The following is a 21,547-nucleotide window of genomic DNA, read 5'->3' on the forward strand; positions in this document are numbered from 1 at the left end:
CCTTTCCCACGGTAACTTTCTGCCTAAGGTACATACCGATTACTTATACCTACCCCTACCTTTCAAACACACGTCCACTCACCTCTCCGTGGTCGCGTCGCAGGGCAGCGTAGACAGTGCAGCCAGATGTCCGAGGATCTGGCGGGGCAATTGGAACCCCATTGAGCTTCGTTGTCTCGACACTCCAACACTACCACTACCACTACCACTATCCTCACAGTCACTGTCACTGTCACTGAGGAGCCGCATGTCTGGCGTCTGCTTGCAGTCATGAATGGGGATTCTGGCCTAGTCGTCACTCTTGTAGACCGGCTTACAACACGGGTACCTCCTACCCCTACTATTCTCGCATTCTTCAACTTGACCACTAGCTGACCTACGTGCCTCTACTCTACAGCTACCCCATCGAACCGGATCACCCTTACATGACTTCAGTCGCGATGAGATCGTCGTGCTCACTCGTGGCACGCTTGTTGGCATCAGTGCTTCCTGTATTGGGATTGTAGTCGAAGCCCTTACCCAACTCCTCGAGGAGCTGTCCCAACCCTATAAAAGCATACAGGCGCACCCAATCCATGTCCTACACTCCGAGCTGTATGTCGTGGAGCTGTTGGCAGAATGTTGTTCGATTCATTGGGCGAGCGTAAACACAACAGAATCCTCGTCTGTGGAAGAAGAATCACTCTCTGATTCCGAGGGTTCTGAATCGGAATCTGGGAAAAGGGTCTCTTCTTTGACTAATGCAAAATACGCTCAGAACAGGCGTGCGTCTCGGAACAGGCTTCTGGAAAGAGGCAACCCACCCGGACCCCTAACGGATGATCTCGTCAGAAGGTTGATTGATGCCGTCAAGTTATTTTCTAGGCCTGTACCCGAGAGCTATGTCCTTCCTGCCGCCAATATTCTCGATGATATGTTTACTGGACTTCCTGCTGGAGAATCATATCTCCCGGATAATCCGACAGCTACAAATGGCCACCTCGGTGGGAGTGAGGTTTCCAAACTTCTCGTCGACAAGTCGGATGCCATCGAGGCTTTCACGAGAGGCATCATAGAATACGTGTCGTGTTCAAACTGGTTTCGTGTACTTGAATATTTGAAGAATGCCCTTCAGCAAGCCGCTCGTCAACCTACGGGGAATCCTGGCCAGACGAACTTCGTAGGCGATGATGACAGGAACGCCCTGGTTTCGATTCGGCTCATTTCTTCCTTCTGGGTCGATAGCCGCAAATTGAGTGTCGTCATCCAAGAGCTTTGTGGAAGTTTCTTACATCTCCGCAAGGCTTTTCAGACGACTGTGGCAATAGTTCTGCCATTGCTCATCACGCGATGGCTTGAGCGTAATCCGGGAGAGTTCATCGACCTCCATTCCATGCACCAAAGGCTGGACGGTGGCGCAGAAACATTATTTGATATGACAAACACCATGTTCGACGGAGGCAGGCGGAAAGCTCTTCTTTACCCCTTCCAGACCTCATTACTTCTACTGCTGCCTGATGTGTTCGAATACGCTAGCAACATGAGGGAGGTCAAAAGCAGTAGCAGTATTGCCAAAAAGGTATCCTTTCTCGAAATGCTGAGAAAAGCTTTGAGGAACAGGAACGAGACTGCTATACACTGTTTAACCACCGTTTTGAGGGTTGCCCGGCACTTTCCTATGGACAGCGACGCTGCTATTCTTAGTTTTGCTTTGGATGTTCAGGAGGAGGTGAGGGAGGCTGTCTTCCGGCGTCACAATCCTGGTGTGGATGCTGCAAATATAGACAATGCTCTCATGTGTGCCGCTTTCGTCAGTCTTGCACATCTGGATTTTGACTCGTGCGTGGAAAGTTTGACTCCATTCTGTCTGGCTTCGAATGCACCTCAGGACTCTAAGATTGCAGTCATCTCTGCTTGTTCCCATTTTGCAAGGCAATCCAACGCTGATGAATATCTACCGCTATTCACAAAAGTGGCAGAGTTTATTCGTGTCCAGCTGAGTGTATGTAAAATCTACAGGCCAGATAGCCACAGACTGACGTGCGTAGGCGACGACATTGAGAAGGCGTGATTCTTACGCTGATGAACAATACCCTTTATCAAAATCCCTTGAGAATGCCAACTCTGCAGATCTAATATACAGTATCCTATTATTTCTCGATGCATCGTCCTTGACTCTCTTTAATGGAGCCCCCAGTTTTGGCCCGGAATGGATCGTATTCTTTGAAGACACCTTTGCAACTTTTTCAACGTATCTGGCTACTGATGATGAACGTATCAGATGTCTGGCCAATACAGTTGCACGGAAAATCATGTCGGAAGGGACACTATCATTCTGGCGCAAGAGCAGAGGTGTAGGCTCACAAGCATTTAAGCAAAATTTCTGGAAAACAACGTAAGTTGGATATTCCCTGACGTTTCCAATGGAAAATTCTGGGATGTGTCTACGATGTTCAAAGCTCAAGCACTCTTATCCTACAAGGAAATCTTTCATTGCAATTGTGCTTTCGGGGAGCTGAACCCTCTGTCTTTGATTCGAGTGGATAGGCTAATGATGGTACCTCAAAACAGGTCTTCGATTCTCGCCACAGCGGCCGACAAACTGATTACCATGGGAAATGATGACAAGGGAACTCTGCGATTCGTCCACGACTATCTAGACTCCCGGCTCTCTCTCCTGAAAACCATTGAGGTGTGTATCACTATTTTCACGGCTTTGAAAACTTACAATGTCGTATGGCTACTAAGAATACTCAGGAATTGACAGTGGTTGCTGATGACATGCCTGAGCGGATCATTGCGTGTACGAAACTGGAGACTGCTTTCTTGATTTCTCTCTGCTCTGCAGACATCTCTGTGTGCCAGCTGGTTACCAAGTGCATCTCTCTATTCTGCGAAGAGGCTCGTCTTGTAGATGCGTCGACCACAGCGACAAAATCATCAATACCGACCATTCGGAACATTGATATCTACCTGGAGATTTCAACGAGACAATTTCGTTTCACTGGATTGGTGGCATTCCAGAAACGTGTTCGTGGCATTATGCGACAGATACAATATCCTGCCGCGGGCATCCTCACTGCATGGGAGACCGTCTTCGAGTACTGGCTCAGAACGTCGAAGCAGATATTTTCTCGGTCGTCTGATATGCTGGAAGAAAAGTTGCTAGTAGAATGGCGAAATTACTCGGGATTCCTCGCATCCCTTGGTGGTTCTTGTGTTTCCGATCTTGCCATGGTGACCGAAGATACGAGCTTGGCCGGTCTGAGATGGATTGACCGGGTGTCTCCAGATATCTATGACGAGACTCTTCTAAGCAAGTATATGAAACAGAGCATTCAACTTCTGGCAAGCAACAATGTCAGAATACGCGAAGCGACAAGAGAGACGCTCTCAACAGAGCTCTCTCCGTCGCTCTACTTCCCGCTGTTCGAAGCTCTTGAATCGGAGCTTGGCGTGCTATTCGACACTTCCCGCACGAACACTTCTCTGTCAATTGATTCGCGTGTCATCTTTGCCGAGCAAGCTGCTGCTTTGCTGAGAAGTATTGTCGAGCGATTAGGGGGACCTGCAGAAGCTGGTTCAGCATCATCCATCGACGTTGGCGCATTGACCCTCAACTTTGCAAAGTTTTTGGATGACTTGGCGGAAGGCGCCAGTATACTCAGAGTCAAGATCAAGATATGCCAGCTATGCGAGACCATCACACAGAAAAAAGAGCTTTTGAACCTTAGAAATGATGTGCGCATCAGGAACCAGCTGCTAGAGGTCATATTTGGCTGGATAGCTCGTCCAGGAACACCTAGAGACGCTGTGGTTCCTTCCGGTGCTCGGGTCGAGGAGCTTCATAGACTCCAGCGAGATTTGGATCGGGCCTGTCTGAAGGCCTTGGCCGATCTTACATATCGACTCCCTCTGCAGCCTGCAGAAGGGCAGACTGATGCCGACACAAGCGATCTGAAGTCCCAAATGTTCCACACTTACTTCAACCGCTTTCTCTCTCTACTAAATTATGAGGCCGCAGAAATCGGGAGGAATGAGATTCGACTCACAACCATTGCAAGCGACGATTCCATGACACCACCCGAACTTGCAATCAGCGCGCTGTCAAACCTGTTGAGCGCCAACATCGATGTTGGTCTCAAGCACTCTTTGGGGATTGGGTATCATGAGGACTTGGAAATACGAACCGCTTTCGTTAAAGTTCTGTGCAATATCTTGATTCAGGGTGCAGAGTTCAACAACCTTTCCGATACGGCCGTGAACGAGAAATACGATGAACTACTCGAGGTAAGTGGTTGACAAAATCATCGTGTTGAAACTTTGAATTTAATCTCTCAATAGCTACTCATCAACGACATGGCATTGACCATCGCGCTTTGCGATGCTTGCCCGAGCACCGAAGTAGACGAAATGACCATTTCTCTGCTCAATATCTTTGATTCTAGAGGTCTAGGCTTCGTTTTGTTGGAAGCTCTCATTGAGCACGAAGTCGAAGAAACAGGTTCGTGTGTAGAAATCGACTCGTGATGGTCACGCACTAATAAGTAGTAGAAAACGAGGCCGAGCTGTTACGCAGAAACTGTGTAGCCACCAAAATGCTATCAGTCTATGCGAAATGGAAGGGGGCTGCATATCTGAAGGCTACTCTTCAACGTGTCCTAGAGCGTCTTGTTCTGACTTCCAAGGATCTCGATCTCGAACTCGATCCTGCCAGGACTTCGTCTGCTGAGGAACTACAGAAGAACGCTCTTCAACTCCGCGTTGTTGCTAAAGTTTTCATCGATGACATATGTAATTCTGCCGCACATATACCCGTTTCGTTCAGGAAAATATGTAGCATTGTAAGTTTGCCGTTCTCCGACGATCAAGGCATAGTCTTATGTAGCTACCTACCAGATATCGTCTGCTGTGATGAAAAGATTTCCTGAGGCCAAGTTTACAGCGGTTGGGGCGTTCATATTCCTCCGGTTCTTCTGCCCAGCTATTGTAGCACCCGATGTTGAAGGGCTGATAACATCAGCACCTTCGAAGGAAATGAGACGTGGATTGCTTCTCATTGCAAAAGTTGTTCAGAACCTGGCCAACAATGTACTGTTTGGTGCCAAGGAGCCATACATGTTTCCCCTGAACGACTTCCTCACGCAAAATATTTATCGTGTAACAACATTCCTGCGAGAGATCTCTGTAAGTCCTTGGTCGCAGAGTGGAGCGATACTGTCTAATTCCAACAGGTGCCGCCAATTGTGATCGAACCCGCCATCGAATCGGAGTCTTTCGATTTTGGATCGTGCGTTGCTTTGCATCGATTCCTGTACGACCACTGGGACCATGTTCGACAGAAGATTGTCATCAGGGAAAGAAAAGGCGCTGTCCGATCCCTTCTCGACGTCACAAAGGGCCAAATTCCAATACTAGAGGCTCTGCGCAAACTCATCACTAATCTAGGTCCCCCCCCTATGGATGTTTCCTGGAATCGGCCCGCCATCTCCTCCAATAGTCCCCCTTCGTACTCGCGCTTTCAGCACTTCATGCTCAGGAACGCTGGCCGAAATACTGAATCTCTTGTCTCAACTCGTGCCGTATATGATGGCGGTGAAAGCAAGGTAGCCACGGCCCAGGTTTATCCTCAATGGCACCGCTAATGTAATCCAGGATGGGCTGCCGATGATCTGTATAATCCTTCGCAACATCGATACCGAAACTACGGATTATGAGCTGCTCCTTTTTGGCTATCTCAAGGTGTGTACCAAAACCGATTTCAATTCTTTGCTAAACCATGATCATATAGATCGCGAGCCGCATGTGGCATCGACCGTTTGGCATCCTCATCGATGCAACTTGCTACAATGGCCAGAATGAGCCTCAGGACGCATTATTCCGGAAGTTAGATCTCCTTACTCCATCGGAATTGTCGAAACAACTGTCGAGAGTCTATGTCTACAATATGAACAGTGCATTCCGGTGAATATATGGCCATTGTTTGCCCGAAAATTGCTAATTATTTGGTAGGAAATGCTTTCGTCGCATTCTGAGACTGGCTGCAAAGAGTGAAAACAGTGCATTCCACCCAAAGAACGTGGACTATCATCTCATCGGCAGTCTTCAAGATCTCCAGGTGCATTTTCACCTCAGTCAACTACACTTACCCAAGGAGACGATAAGCGTCGTCACTGATACCAGATATGTGTTCCAACCCATTGTGAGGCTGTCAAAGACCAAGGGCAAAATCGAAGTTGTCATCAAGGTGGGAAGCCAGTTCGTTCAGGTGACCACGACCAAAAAGCAAGAAGTCGTACCCGGCTTGAGGCTTCATGCAACTGTCAATGATATATTCCGCCTCTCTGAGGTTGACGAAGCACCGACTTCTATTCAAACCGAAGACGACTCCGCCTTCGGACTTCGGACGGAAAATGGGAAGATTGTAATGTACTTCACAAGCCCTCGAAAACCAGATGTACTTCAAGCGATCAGGGGAGCCAAAGCTAAATACGGCAAAGAATTGAGGACCTTGAAGTCTTTTGAAAGACTCGTGCGACCGCAAGATGTTCCTGGTACGCTTCTCAACATTGCTCTCACGAATATGACAAGTTCCGACCAAATCCTAAGACTGGCGTCTTACAATCTCCTGTGCGCTCTTTGTCGAGCCTTCAAATTCGCTGCAGATTCCAAGTTCTTGAGCACGAAAGGTATGATGACAATGGCTATCAACACAACCCCATGCTAACTTAGAACCACAGAGCTATGTGTTCCGCTGAATCCCTGCCATTTCGTTGTCGATATAAGTCAACAGCTTGCTCAGTCCGAGCCGCAGCTTACGGCCGATTTCCTGAATGAGTTCTTCGTTGGGTGGGAGAGCTTCCCTTACTCACAGCGGCCAATAAGTCTTGCATACATGGCTCCATGGCTACCAGGACTGAGGACAAGCCTCATACCAAACGACGTAGACAGCGATAAAGCACGAGAAAAGGTTGCCGCTATCTTTCGAAGACTTATCGAGGTTGCAATTTCCGATATTGCGCTTGGCACTACGTTGGAGCAGAACATCTGGCCAGCTATCACCAGTGATGAAATATATACAGACATTTTCTTGGACGAAGTTGTCAAGGCAGCCCTGAGCTTCGGCGTGATAGACGAACGTACGGAAGTCTTGGGATCCATAGTAGCTTCGCTCGGGACGGTCAGTATACGCGGCAAACTCCTTTCCCGGCTTCGCAAAGCTCTGAACCGGACTTCATTGCGGCCTACCAGACACTTACCAGAAAATACTGTATGGGGCGAGGTTTGTGTGCTCATTCGACTATGCCTTTCGATATCCTTTGACAGTGGCACGCAATCCCAGCTGTATCTGCCAGAGCTTTTCCATCTCGTCACCATGCTTGCCAATACTGGATCTTCGGATGTGAGACTCATGGTGCACCGTTTACTGATAAACACGGTGCATGCTATGTGCACCACCTTCGGGCTGGAAGAGAGCAAGCTCGCCAGGCTGAAAGTTCTCCTTGCATCACTTTCCGAGCCGAGAGCCGATTCGCTCTTCAACATTTCCAGCAGAGACGGAGTTTCGGCTGCATCTTCACAAGACTCGGGGATCCCCTCTCTAGTAGCAACCGAATCTTTGGCAGTCCTGCTTTCTGAGATCAGCACGGTTGCTGCTTTGACCGTTGATATGTCAAATGCCTGGCGCTCCCGTTGGATGAGCTTAGTCGCCAGCACCGCATTCCAAAGCAACCCCGCAATACAACCCCGCGCATTCACTGTGATGGGCTGTCTGGCGCGCGAAGATGTGGACGATGACCTCTTGTACCAAGTTCTTGTCGCTCTCAGGAGTAGCATTGGACGCTTCATGGAAGAAAATGATGGCGAAATGCTCATCGCCATCGTCACCTCACTGACAAAGATGATGGACAAGCTGCCATCAGCATCTCGCTACGGCATGCAAATGTTCTGGCTTGCACTATCACTCGTCAGGCTCGTTCCGTTGATGCTCTTCAACTGCACAGCCCTGTTCCTAGATGCTGTACTCAACAATATCGCCACACCGGGCGATTTCAAGGGTGGGCGAATGGTAACAACCTTGCTCCAAGGCAGAGTACCACTCGAAGACGCTGCGCTGCAGCTTGATGAGATCTACGGAATTCACTTCAATATCGAAAACTTCCATTTCGCAGTATGTGCTTCGTTAGTCAAAGGACTCACCGACTCGGTCACCAAGGCGACTGCTATACGAGTACTATCGACATTCCTAGAAGTTACCACGTCAAACCTGGCACTCGAGACGAGGTCTCCAAAAGATCTAACCGCATTTCCCTACCTTGGTCTACTGATATCTCGAGCGATGACCCCAGAGGAATCGAAAGAAAACCTCTGGCTCGCAGGCTGGACCTCTGTTGATGATGAGGAGGTAACCGCTGAAGGCGTACTGGACATGATAGACCTGCAACAGGTCAAGGATAAGGAGCTACTACTAAACGCTGCCATCGGAGTGGTTGACTTTCACTATCTCGAAGACACTGTACAGAACCGAGGCTTGCTCTGGCTTAACAGAATTGCCTTGAGACGGCCGACAGTGGTTCTGCATCTGTAAGAACTTCGCCGAACACTTTGATATACTTTCTGACGTATGTGGCACAGTTGCGGTCCCATCATTCGTATTCTTGACGATATCTTGATTTCATGCCAGAATGCCGTAACTCTGGAGTCCGCTCATCTATTGATGCGGACTCTCACATCGAACCCAAAGTTTTCAGACGGAGTCGATACATCGGAAATGCTAGAAGATGTTCTCGACGGGATTGGTTTTGGCGGCCTATGGCGCTCGTCCACTTTTCACTCGATTAACGAGCATGATAGACAATGTACTGCACTAACGGACCGTCTTATTGAGGTACCCCACCCTCTTACAAAATTTACACACAAGCAGCTAACCATCCCAGCTCATCATTGCATGAAGATAACCGGTGCAGTTACTTGACGTTATTGTTGATGTTTTACGAAGGATGATTTACGAAAAAGCGCGGTGGTACTCTCTTTGCTCGATTCTTTGAATATGATACCCTGCTTCCTGGCACTATTTAGAATCGCTCTTGTATGTTCTATTCTGGTGATGAAAGAAAGCCTTCATTTCACAATACCATAGAACTGAATCGGCATTAAATCACTCTTGTGTCTATCACGCGCCAATCAGAGGTGTGTAAACCCGATCCCTTGATTAACGAGAGCAGATCAGGTCTTTTTTTTCTAAGCTACACAGCTTTGCCTATCGAGGAGGAGATATCCTCGGTCTCGATTGCAGTTGCTTAGCCAGTGAGTCTGCCAAGGTCAACGAAAATCATGTCTTGCCACGCATTTGTGGCGTCCATCATGTTTTATTCCTTGAGCGTGACTTGGACAGTAGCAGCATACCTTTTCGCTCGCATACTTGTTGATATCAACGTATGTGTCAGCTTCTAGCCCATCCTGGTGTACCATATCCATGATGTCTTCTAACCTGTAGGCAACCAGACCCGGTTCGGTGAGTCCTAGACCAGCGGCAGCACTAGACCTACGAGGCTCATAATCATTGATCGTGACATGATACTGCATCCTAGTATTGCAGCTGCCTTGGCGCAAGAAATCGCATCGTCTCGGACCTTCTCACATCTGCTATATCCAGTCGACCTGATCCAAGAAGTTTCCCGTGGAACAAAGCAGCACGTTCCCCGCGGAGGGCTTCAATGGCCATCACGGCACATGCGATTTCCGTGTCCTGTGTTCCAATGACGAAAAGAGCTGGATTGTGGCAGTTTGTCGTGCATGGAATTGCTCAGGATTCGAGACCAAAATTGAGACCAAATCCGATACCTCAAGTCTTGGTTCTATGGTGCTGGCCAATCATCTCGATGCCGAGGACTTCTCTGCCAGTGTACCCTTCAACTGAGCCGGACGATAATATGAGAAGCATATTATGCGTAGCCCGTGTGAAGAAGCCATCATCAATCTCCATCACTAGTACCCAAGCCCGCTTTACCTCTGGGGCTCAACAAGGAACGCCGAGACGATCCAGCAGAATGGATCGATGCGTATACATTTGGAAACGAAGCTGGGGACATTTCTCGGTTTCGAAAAGAGGTTGGATGTTTTACGCGTCGATTTCTCCATCTACTCCAACAACGATTGGGGGTGTCCGGTGTGTTAGTCCTTGCCATAGATCGGAGAATGTGTTGGGCGTTTCCTAACCGTGGTTCTTTCAGGCTATTTTACATCGGAAATCTGCTCATGTTCCAGGTGTGATGCTTCTAGTGAGGAAATCCAGGCGAAAATATGATGTCATGTTCATAGTTGCTATTCTGGTGACTACTATCTGAACAGCGCGATTGTCGGTATATCCCTCCCTGACCAGGTCTTCTTCTAATTTGTCGTCTACGCAAAATCACATTTGCCTAGTCCTTCTTTCAATATTGCAATCTCGCCAAAGGCACGCTCGGTGTTCCAATCATGGAAACAGTCATCATCTTCTACATGGTTCCCTCCAACCGGAGCCTCTCGGTCACGACGCGGTGTCGGTGGTATGGCGTGGCATATTGTGCCGCCAATTCCTCTTGCAGCGTATGCCCACAGGGGCTCGTCCACAAGCAAGGCGGAGTGTCATGCGAACGCTCTCCCGACATACAGAGCAGCAGACTGCCATAGAGCATACGCGAGATCCTGTGAAAAGGAGACATTTCTACAAGTATTGCTGCGGTTGATTAGGATACCAGTTTGCAAGCTCGGCGGCCAGCGCTGATATTCCGCCAAGCTCGGTTTCGGGAGGATTACTTGGTATCTTATGAAACGCATGCCAGATAATTCGAAGCGGCGTTGATTGTAGCCAGCACGACGCTGCTTCTGATAGCTTTGAGCTGCCGGGTAGAAGAGACTAATGTTGTCGAGTCGTCCAGTCGTCGTCCAGCAAAAGACGGCCGATCTGTAATTTGCACCTGCGAGAACGGTAGTCATCTCTGGTGACACGCTTAGTCTGGCGAGGTCCTCAGGAACGAGCTTGGTATACTCGGTGACTCAAGTCATCAAAACGGGCCCATCTCGCAGCCTGTGGACATTGGATTGGTTCACCGGGTGCTGTGAGTTCCATTGAGTGATGGGAAAGCTTCGATCTCAGTTTATGTAGTCGCCTGGATCGCGAGGACAAGTGGTCAAATAAGGGTCGAATGGAGAACACGGTGTTCGGAAGTCTCAAGCAGAACATGTCAGACCATGATCCTGTCCTTCCAGAATACCAAGAATGGCCCACGTACAACTGTAAGTGGCGACTACTGTTCCACGCTCGAAGTACAAGTCATTTGTAGCTGATTTTCTCCTTCACGTCATGACTTATCGGATCTCGGATGCATTAGCTGTTCCAAACTAGAGCATTGCCTCGCCATTCTATACAATTGGACTGTCGTGGAGGTTGGTTCTTGTGGCCGTTGCAATTGTGCCGCCATCAACGCACTTGTTGGTGTGTCATGTATCCTGGGTCACTCTCTGTTTCAACAACTCGATTTCAAATCTATGGCACATTCATTTGGGAGTTGCTGTCAATATTAGTAACATACAATGGCTTAATCGGTGCCATGCTTCACATTTCATATATAGCACGAGGTAGATGACACTACCAGGTCACTTAGGTCCCATTAGAGCATCAGTCTCTACAAGAAGTGCATGTGGATTGCATTTGCCGGTTTTATCATTTCTGTGTTTTGTTATAGAGCTGCCAAACCTATCGTTCTAAATAAACAAAATCGATACTTTGTGCTATCTACCCAAGCTTTCATAATATCCCGAACTCGCTCCCCGAAGCAGCAAAAGTCACGACCAGATTTGTAATTTTATGCACATTCTCCAACCTCATTTTTCCCAACACCTGAAGTCTCATGCCAAGCCAAGGTCATTTCTCGGGACAAACTTCTACGAGCTTTGAGCGGGCTCTCGCAATTTGAATTCTACTATGGATTACTTTGAGATGCTATGTCTTGGACTGGCTTATTCGTCTGTGATTCGCTATATCCTACCTCGGCATATTCGCTGATATCTTATAATTCAAATTGTTGTTAATCGAATCGTAGGTTCTGCAAATGTTGGGTTCTCCTTGTGTCCGGCACGGGCGAGTGTTCTTCGATCGTATTACAGATTCAATAGTTGCATCCAGTTCAGGGGGAGAACTAGCCAGTTTCTTACAAAGCAACCAGGTCCATACTCTAGAGTTGATATGTGCTATGATGAGCGGCATGTGTGGGATAGACGGCAATTTTGCGATGTTGCCTCGCTTAACTTGTCAACACATGGTTCACGTCCACAGCATCAATTAATTCTGCTTGGTACTCCCTCCTATCTAGGTACCCCCTTAGCTGCTAAATGCATGCTCCCCACAGCACAGGTGCCGCTAAGTTGAGAAAAAAAGGTATAGCAGACTCCGCTGAGGCTTCAGTGGGTTTTCAGGTGGTCGTACCCCGAGTGGAACACCTGTTCTCGCTTGCCAGGGGCTCACCACGTGAGCCTCACAGGGCATTCAGGAATGTGTTCTTGGTGGCAGCTAATGGTAGACTCGACACATTCGATTGGTTGTGATTCTTCTCATGTTTCTACTTAGTTTCATTTAGGTCAAGCGGTCCAGGATATGGGGAGCTTCTCGGGGACTCCCCTGCTCCTTGTTGATGTTTGAACTAGATGTTGATGATTGAACTAGATCGCAAAAGCATGATGACAGAAGCGCTGACTGTCAGGTACATTTGCCGCGCTCTTCTGCGCGATTGCACTTTTTCATGCATCTATTGGTGTTAATGTAACTGCCAACTCCACCTTAGCTGCCACAGATCTATCTCCCTCGTTCCCAAGGGATGTCCATGATCGTGGCCATTTCTATATGCCCTAATTGATACCAGGAGGGGCTAGACACCACAGAATATCTTGGTCTCTGCTACAGTGCTAGGGCCGATCAAATTCGTATTCAGCTGCAGGATCTGGCCCAAAAAAGCCGATGAACCCCACTACAGGGGTTCACCCAAGAGCTGACATCGGAATTGGACCGATGGATATTATTACTTTTGACAATCCCTCGGCATTGGGATTTCTTCCAGGTTACATGTTATGCTTAATAATCCTGGCGAAGGATACATGCTTCTGGACCAATACAGATGTAGTAGCTTGAATCTGTCTCGAAGAATTATAATAGTTATCAAGGTGTAGGTATGGGTACTGTAATAGATCTAGCTTTTACTTACTTAACGTGTTACGTGTGTTTCGCATCGTGGCATGACTGGTAGATACCTAACGATACTCTCAGATAGCACAATTGTGACAGTAAGAGACGTTGCGAAGTTCATAGATGATCTCCAACATTTGCGATGCAGAACCACGTTGGATGAAACACTATCAACTTTGCCTTGACTGTTGAAGCCGTCTCATTTGGTTCCAAGCCAGCCATGTTTCGTCCTAGGCTCAAATACCCAAGACGAGGTTCTCCAGGTCAAGACGAACCTCTCCCATACCACCCTTTCCATCGTCTATTCTTTTAGACGACTCCGTTTCGCATGAGGTAGGTCGGCCACCAAAAGTCAGAACTCCCAAAAACACTCCACCTCTCTCCCTCATCGAATCTACCTGCCACTGTTGAGTTGGCACCTGCAAGTTGAACTGTGTAGCCTTCGTGCCCTCAACCTCGGTCAATCTATTCAAATTGAAGATGCCGCGCGAGTCATCCGCGGAGGACTTGTGTACTCCCGTGATGGCAGAGTAGGCCAGGGAAAGAGCCCCAATGTGGAGTTCTTCGACAAAGATAGTCAATTGTTTAATCCCATATGCACCGCTTGGGTGTGTAACTGCCTCCTCGGAGACTGGAACTCGAATTGAACGTGGCGTTACGTCGTGACAAAAGAATGGAAGCTGTCCACTCTGGTATCCGGTTGCAGTGACCGGCACAGTGACAGTCCACTTGACTTCCTTTCCATCTGGCCTTTGTCTCCCGCCCGCAGTAGGTGGCTGGTACTCGACCTTAGCAGCGCCTTCCTTCCACTTCACGCGCCCAAGTCGTTTTTGCAGCTCCGAGAACAAGACGGCAGCATCTCCAGTACTATGCGTAAGGGCAAAGTCGATAATGCCGAGCTGCTTGCCGCCCCAACGATGACCCTCTCTGTTCTTTGGATCATCATTAACGAATGCTATCAATTCGATATAGCTGCCATCACGGAAGCAAATCAGTCGATTCTCGGTTTTCTGGTCTGCGTGCTGGCCACCGGGCGTGATTTTGAAGTTGTCGGTTATCCAAGTCGGAGGGTTCGCGAGTGAGGCATAGGGTACGAGCACGATGATGTGGTCAAGGTGCGCCATTCTGAGCTGTTACCGCAGAACCGAACCGTCGAAGTGGCTTTAATGCTGCTAACAGGTGGCAGCTGACGAAGGCCTATATCTGGAGTTCTGCAACGGCCCTTGAATCTATATAGTCAATCCGGATCTGGGACAATAAGATGTCGTTCAGGACTCTTGCACACCTGGCAGGGTAGTAGACCTGTGCCAAAGGTGGGGGTTTGGGGGAGGTTCTTAGGTACAGTACTGCAGGCAGAGCACTGGCGAGCACGCAGCTACAGTACAAGTATAAATCGCAGAATATTTCAATCACTGGAAGACACGAGTATCCACACAACCAAGGTCAAAGATACATGGTGACTGGCTGTCTGGTGAGAATGCATGCTGCTGCTGCTGATTACTTGCCCAAGCCACCGCGAAATATCTCGATAGGATCAAAACAGAACCAAAGAGCCAGGAAAGGGGCGCTGGGAAGAAAGTTAGTTGACCATATCTAGGTGGCGCGGAGACTATCCTATCAGCTCCGGCGAAGAGAAAGATACCTACTCATTCTGCTCCAGTTTTTCCTGGAATCACATGACCATGAACTGCGGGAGACAACCCACCTACGTAGGTAGGTAAGGTAGGTAGGTAGGTAGGTACCTTAAGGTAAGCACCGCACCCAGTACGACTTCGAACAAGAGAGTGACTGCCTGCCACCTTTCACCCAGGTGGCGCATTTTCCCGGTTTAAGTAGAACGAGTTCAAGATCAACCGCCAAAAGTAAAGTGGACTGGACTGGCTTCTTGAGGTTGGTTATATCAAACGTAGGGTCGAGCGAGCTAATTCGACATGCCATTTTGTCTAACAGTGTATAGCGCAACCTTGTCATATGGTACTAACTAGTATAAGGTAGGTAAGGGAGGTTCGCCAATGCACACCTGATTTTCCGACCGAAGGTAGGGAACATGTCAATTTAGATACAAAAAAGAGATAGGAAAGGAGGAAGTTACATACCTATAGGTAGGTAACTTAAGGAAAGGAGAGGAACAAGTACTAATAGCTACATAGAATATCACGAGTGCTTCAACATAAACGAAATATTCTTTACTGAATCAACTACTCTACTACTACTGTAACTACTAAGACGTAGCAGTGTTCGAAGTCCCGAAGGGGGGCCGACCAATTGCTTAGGTAGCCGGAGACTCGCATTTTCACAAGTACAAAACCCAGACACAGGTAGCCCTCTAGCCCCTTAGTATTAGTATACCTAGTAAGGTGAGGTTGATAAATGCACAAGCAGAGTCACTCTGAAATAAGCGAAACAGGGAGTACCTTGTATCGATTTGGACCAAATGGCATGTTGATTTAGCTAACACCAAAGAATGGAAGACAAGGTGACTTACAAGACAGCCAACCCACTATTCGCATTGACTAGACCTCCCCGGATCCCACCTCATCGTATCGTCGCGCGCCAACCCTTGCTGTGAAGCACAGGAAAGGACCAAGAGCTACCTGCCGCACCGTACCGTGCCGTACCTGCAGCGTCCGCCATCTCATCTGGAGTTGACCCGACATTATTGGAGGCCGAAGGCACTGCACGGGCCGCGTCATACTATGGTGTTAGTTTAGAGAGGTTTGGCCCGGAACGATTTTTTGCCTTACTAAACCCACCTGCCGCAGTGCCCCGTACTACTGCACGACCTTTTGATACTCCTGTAACCTTTATAGAATATGAAAATAGTATTTAAAACACAGCGGATCTTTCTATCAAGTCAGAATTAGTATTAGAGGTACGGCTGTAAAGCTAGAGATAGGTACTTCAGAGAAGGACACGATACTACTAGCACAGACTTAAGCGATGCCGCTGAGGGTGCGCTAGGTACAGCTATTCTTTAGTTTGGCGTGATTCTTCGGTAAATAACGCCGACTCACCGACTTTTGCTGTAGACCCCACTAAAAGATGATGACCTAGAATTGTAACCTCCATAACTCTATCAAATCTCTATCGATTTGCCTCTAAATTAGGTTATTTTAAAGCTCTTAAACTCCCCTCTCTGTTTCCACTTGATATTCTCGAATATGCCTCTAAAGAAAGCTCGAAATAGTCAAGGGAAACCTTCTAAAAAGAAGGCTCTACGCACTCTACTTCCCCCACCGCTAGTAGCACCTAAAATAACCCTTAAACTCAGTACGAGTTAAGCTAGTAGTTCTTCTGTCGGTTCTACTATTAGTACTTCAGCTTCTATACCTAATTTAAGTGTAGGAGTAGTTATGCTAACTATAGGATTAGTAGAGCTTCTATCGCTACTCCCCCCTCTACCTTCTAAGCCTTTATCGATTCTGTAAGCTCTTCCCCTGCTAGAACCTCTTATTATACAGTCTCCTACACCTCCGCAGATTAAAATATAAGCTATAAACTTTAAGATTCGGTAGTACCTTAATAGTAAGCGAATAAGTAGTATAATAAAGAAGGTGATAAATAAGCTAAGCGTTAGAGTTACCTATAAATCTATTAAGGAAGCTGTAGAGACGTTAGTAGATACTATAATTAAGTTAAGGGGTATTTCTCTACTACAGAGAGATTATACTTACTAGTATAGCACCTATAGAAACGTTTAAAACCCTACGGAATATAATATTATTAATAAGGCTGATTTTAACTACTTTATTAAACGAGCTTGAATTATAGGGAAATTAAAGTAAGGAAAGCTTTAAATATACTTTAGTATTATATAGATACCTTAGAATATAGTTCGACTACCTTAGAAAGACCCTCCTACTCTAAAGGCTCTAGTTATTACTATTCCGAAGCGTGTGTATTAAGAGGAGGAAAGCTTAATAGTAAAGAAGCCACGTACTGTAACGACTTATCTTTTAGAGGAAGTTGAAAAGAATTAGGAAGCTGAAAAGGGAACTATATATAAGATTATAACCGCTATTTAAGTATAATAGGCTTATAAAGTCAGTTCCTATTATTATACTACGAAGTTTTGCTTTATTAACGATAGTAAATACTACTACCTTTCCTTAGACGATTTAAGGCGTTAGAGACGTGATATTAAAGATAAATTAACTATAATCGATAAACCTTTTATTCTCTATCGAGTTAACCTTTTAAAAGAGCTTATAGCTTGTTCAGAGCCTTAGTTATTAAAGGCGCAGGGGAAAAAGAAGTACCGGAAGACGTATTATAACGAATTGTTATCTCCGGAATAATATTAATTAGCTTAACACCCCTCGTAGATACTATATTAGCCTCTAAATGCCTTCTTATATTAATATCCGCTAATACCGCCCCCTCTGATATAGTCTCTATACGCTAGTAACCCTCTAAGTAGCTATTCGCTAGCCCCTTACCCTCAGCTAAATATAGCTCCTCTAGCATATGAATATACGGCTTTAGAGCCTTAATTACCACGTATTCGACTGTAGGAACGAGTTGAAAGTGACTTTATATCGATAGCAGATCTGCGGGAGTCGAGTCTATTCCGTAATAGTAGTTTAGAGGTAGAGGAGGTGTTATTTACTTTGAAATCATTCTTTCGTTAAGTTATACCTCTAATTATAGCTTCAGTAGCCTCTTACTTCGATTTCACTATTAGAACCTTCGTGGAATAAGAATATAATATTAATATAGTTAAAGATATATCGATTTCAGAGGCAATAGAGCTTGGAATAAAAAGTAGTATTTTAAAGATAATTCAGAAGCAATTAAAGCTATTTAAGAAATAGTATAATTAATAGGCTCTTATTCAGGAAAATAACGAACTCGACGAAAGCGAAGATAAGGGTAATAATAGAGAACACGAGGAGTAAGTTTCAGTAGTATTTACAGCTATAGTTTCTACGTAGTTTCTGTTTAATTAACCCTTATTCTATATCAATTTCGTTACTTTCTTTAATCGGTACGCCTTAATAGCCTAAATAGCGAAAGTAGCCTCTAGCTCTATGTTTAGCGTTAGCTCCTACTCTAACTAACTTTATAGCTGTTATTAAAAAGCCTTTAAATTCCTCCTAGGTATACTTACTCTAGCGCTAGTGTCTCCTAATCTACGATTTTAAGTCTGTGAAGCTCTCTTCGATAGGGTTAAAAAAGGGGTAATATAAAGGGAGATATTTAAGTTAAAGACCGAAAGCTATATAGAGAGCTAATACTTAAGGGTTACTATAGATTAACGCGTTATCTATTATTACTACCTTAATTCTAAGCTCTACGTATTTAGGTAAGATACTCTTTTCTAGCTATTCGGTGAAGATTTCAGCTATAATCGAGCCTTAGTATATTAATAGCTAATAATAACTATAAAGTAAGTACGCAGGGAGAATCGATTACCTTATCGACTGTTTAAGTACTCTCTAAACCTCTATAGAAGCTCCCCTAAGAGCTTATCCTCTACGCCTATCTGTTGTACGCTTATTACAGGCTAATTCGTCGATAAAGTATAAGTCCCGGGCCTCTTAAAACACTATCTTTCGCCTTTAAGCCGCGATTAATTCGTTGTTCCTTTAACTCGCAGAGACCTTAAGTACTTTCTTAGTATAATTAAGCCTTTAGAGAGCCTTAAAGACTTAATTAACTAACACGTTAATTTCGTAGGCCTCCTATAGATACGCTACGATTTTATCCTAATATAAATCTAGCTCCCTCTTAAGTAACGCCTTGATATATTCGCTTATATTATTAGTAATAACAGGTAGAGGGCTATAGCGACGACGTTCCGAAAGTGATATCTAACGATCTAGAGTCTGTTTCTGCTTATATATTATCTTATATATCGTTCTAAACTCTCTAGTAAGAGCTCGTAAGTTAATATTAACTTTATAGGATAATATTTAGTTGATATTCGATACTTTCTAAGCTAGTAGGTTCGGAGCTATAATGTCAGATAGCTCGTAGGCTTAGGTTCGAATATTCAAGGCAAGAGCTTTAAAATAACCTAATTCCGAAGAAAATCGATAGAGATTTGATAGAGTTGTAGAGGTTACAATTCTAGGTCATTATATTTTAGTGGGGTCTATAGCAAAAGTCGGTGAGTCGGCGTTATTTACCGAAGAATCACGCTAAACTGAAGAATAGCTTATACCTAAGTTATTAAATTATCTAGGTAGCTTCAGTTAAACACTACGTAATAACAATATCACAGAAAGACTTCAAAGTTTTAGAAACAATAGAATAGTATATAAATATTAGTTTGCAATATAAAAATAGCCTTGCGCCTGTGTAGATATAGGATAATTTGCCTCAGTAAGCGCTAGTAGGTGGTGTGCAGCTGATTTTAGAAGTTTAGTGAGGCAAAAATCGTTCCGGGCCAAACCTTTCTTAACTAACACCATAGCCGTCGCGTCCGCCGCGTCTCCACGTCCCCAAATGGCTGCCATGCCCCTCTCGTCCCCGACACACCCCAGCTCCTCATCGTCAAACTCCTCCTTTCACACTGCACTAAGATCACCAATGTCAGTCACGGACGAATCTGCGAAAACCTCGGCAACACCGAAGCCTAGCTATCGAAGGCCTGTGCAGGTGAAGGCAGAGGTCAAAGAACACTGTCATATATACTTAGACGAGCAGATATGTGTGTATCATATTCCCAGGTTGCTTATTCGCTAACAAGTCTAGATTCTACTGCCTTAACTCTGCTCAATGATCTCGTTGTTACAGGTGCATCTCATCCCGAGCATCAAGACAGACCAACTGTCGTGCCAGATCCTCATCACATAGAACTAGCCTGCGCTCTTCTGATCCATCCCCGACCTACCTCTCAAGAAGCCACGAATGTTTCTCTACCATCTCAGTCCATACTTTTCCTCCGGAACGTTCTAATACACCAAGGTTCCCGGAACGCAAACCTAGGCGAAGCTTTCTCCTTCTCTTCCCTCGTCAATAATAGGAAGTCTCGCTCGAATCGGATAAGACACGAGGACCGATCCAGCGGCTCTGATACAGAGGACAAGCAGGGGCAGGTCAATGGGATTGTCGCAAACAATGGCAGGATGCGCAGGTGTGCCAGGGACTTCTGGCACATGGTTGGATGGGCTTTCAACTGCAGTGTGAGATTTCCTAGGAGGTGGAACTTGTGGAAGGTGTGGTTGGACTTTATGCTGGATGTTTTGGAGCACGACTGGACGGAGCGGGAGCAGGAAGATCTAGCCGAAGATGATTGCTGGAAGCTGCGGCGGCAGTCGCTGCTTGTCAAATACCTTGCGGATGCTGTCAACAAGTCTCATGCCGTGAAGCGAATTGTCAGATCTGCATTTGCAGATGGAGATGCCGAAAGCTTGAAAGACTTCCCGGAGGTATTCTTTAACGAAACTCGGAAGCCAAGATATGGGCAGAAGAGGAAAAGAGATGATCCGCTGGGCGAAATGTTTGGTTCCTACAACAACGAAGATGAAGCAGAATTTGAATCGGATAATACTCCTGAATCGTCCCAAGAAGCCGATGAGATTGAAAACATGTCAGGTAAGATCTGGCTAGGAGACATGGAATCTACGGCACTTCGACAACGTGTCATTATGCTGGTAAGTAGGGTGCAAAACGAGATTGCTTTGCATACTAGTATACTAAGTTCGTCTAGCTATCACGAGTATCTGCTTACCTGCCTGAGTGCTTTGCCGACTGCGTTGACGTCTACGATGAGATTTACCAGTGCACCGTCCGGCTTCCTCTGCCAGCGTTCACTCAGTTCACGTCAACTGCCGACTCGTCCCAGATGCCCTCCTTCGTCTTTGTCACGCTTGCCCAACTTCTCCTTGTTCGGCTCTTACCCCTAAGTGCTCCACGGCCGCAAACTATCGAAGATCGAAGCGATGACGGCGTAACACAAGTAATGCTGGAGCGGTGCTTCCTACCTTTCGCTTCTTCAAATACTTCGGTTGCAGATAATGCTCGTGTCTCAATCCTTGCCGAGAACTTCTTCCGGTGTCTCGTAAAAACAGGTGGGTGTGAATTTACCCAAAGCCTGAAAGCAGCCGTGGAAAAGGGTATAATGGCACGGGAGAACAAGATCAAAGGAGATAGGAGGAGAAGGGAGCCCGAGCCAAGGAACAAGACGGAAGAAGGCGAGTTGTTTGCGTTGAAGGCGAGTGGGCAGAGGATGAGATGTCTGCTTGCAGTGTTGAAGCAATATAGAGCTGATTGAAATCTGTGCTCTGGGAGGTGCCCAATCAAGCCATGTGATTGCATTGTACAGGGTTGTTAATTGTCTGAAGCGTATCTACTCTGTTGTGCAGCATAAGCAATGAGGCAGGATAACAGGAATGGGGATGG

General features: G+C 46.3%; 3 protein-coding genes across 3 annotated transcripts; 2 read left to right on the plus strand and 1 right to left on the minus strand.

Annotated features, from left to right (window-relative positions):
• Positions 1 to 270: 270 nt before the first annotated feature.
• Positions 271 to 8,930, plus strand: IRA2 (Ras GTPase activating protein ira2; the record flags this gene model as incomplete). The annotated part of the gene is made up of 15 exons (XM_058499003.1): positions 271 to 324; positions 398 to 1,981; positions 2,028 to 2,374; positions 2,551 to 2,671; positions 2,737 to 4,269; positions 4,324 to 4,483; positions 4,534 to 4,823; positions 4,879 to 5,166; positions 5,214 to 5,585; positions 5,635 to 5,721; positions 5,771 to 5,943; positions 5,992 to 6,668; positions 6,720 to 8,562; positions 8,614 to 8,866; positions 8,916 to 8,930. 15 exons carry the CDS (start codon positions 271 to 273, stop codon positions 8,928 to 8,930), a joined length of 7,797 nt encoding a protein of 2,598 aa, XP_058351270.1.
• A 4,504-nt stretch (positions 8,931 to 13,434) lies between these two features.
• Positions 13,435 to 14,322, minus strand: ONS95_005586 (uncharacterized protein; the record flags this gene model as incomplete). The annotated part of the gene is made up of 1 exon (XM_058499004.1): positions 13,435 to 14,322. The coding sequence occupies one exon, from the start codon at positions 14,320 to 14,322 to the stop codon at positions 13,435 to 13,437; it is 888 nt and encodes a 295-aa protein (XP_058351271.1).
• A 5,326-nt stretch (positions 14,323 to 19,648) lies between these two features.
• Positions 19,649 to 21,419, plus strand: ONS95_005587 (uncharacterized protein; the record flags this gene model as incomplete). The annotated part of the gene is made up of 3 exons (XM_058499005.1): positions 19,649 to 19,853; positions 19,898 to 20,799; positions 20,856 to 21,419. The coding sequence occupies 3 exons, from the start codon at positions 19,649 to 19,651 to the stop codon at positions 21,417 to 21,419; spliced, it is 1,671 nt and encodes a 556-aa protein (XP_058351272.1).
• Between the last annotated feature and the right edge of the window lie 128 nt (positions 21,420 to 21,547).

The sequence above is a fragment of the Cadophora gregata genome (assembly GCF_030347475.1).
Source record: "Cadophora gregata isolate MNR1 chromosome Unknown scaffold_16, whole genome shotgun sequence".
In the NCBI taxonomy this organism is placed as follows: domain Eukaryota; kingdom Fungi; phylum Ascomycota; class Leotiomycetes; order Helotiales; family Ploettnerulaceae; genus Cadophora; species Cadophora gregata.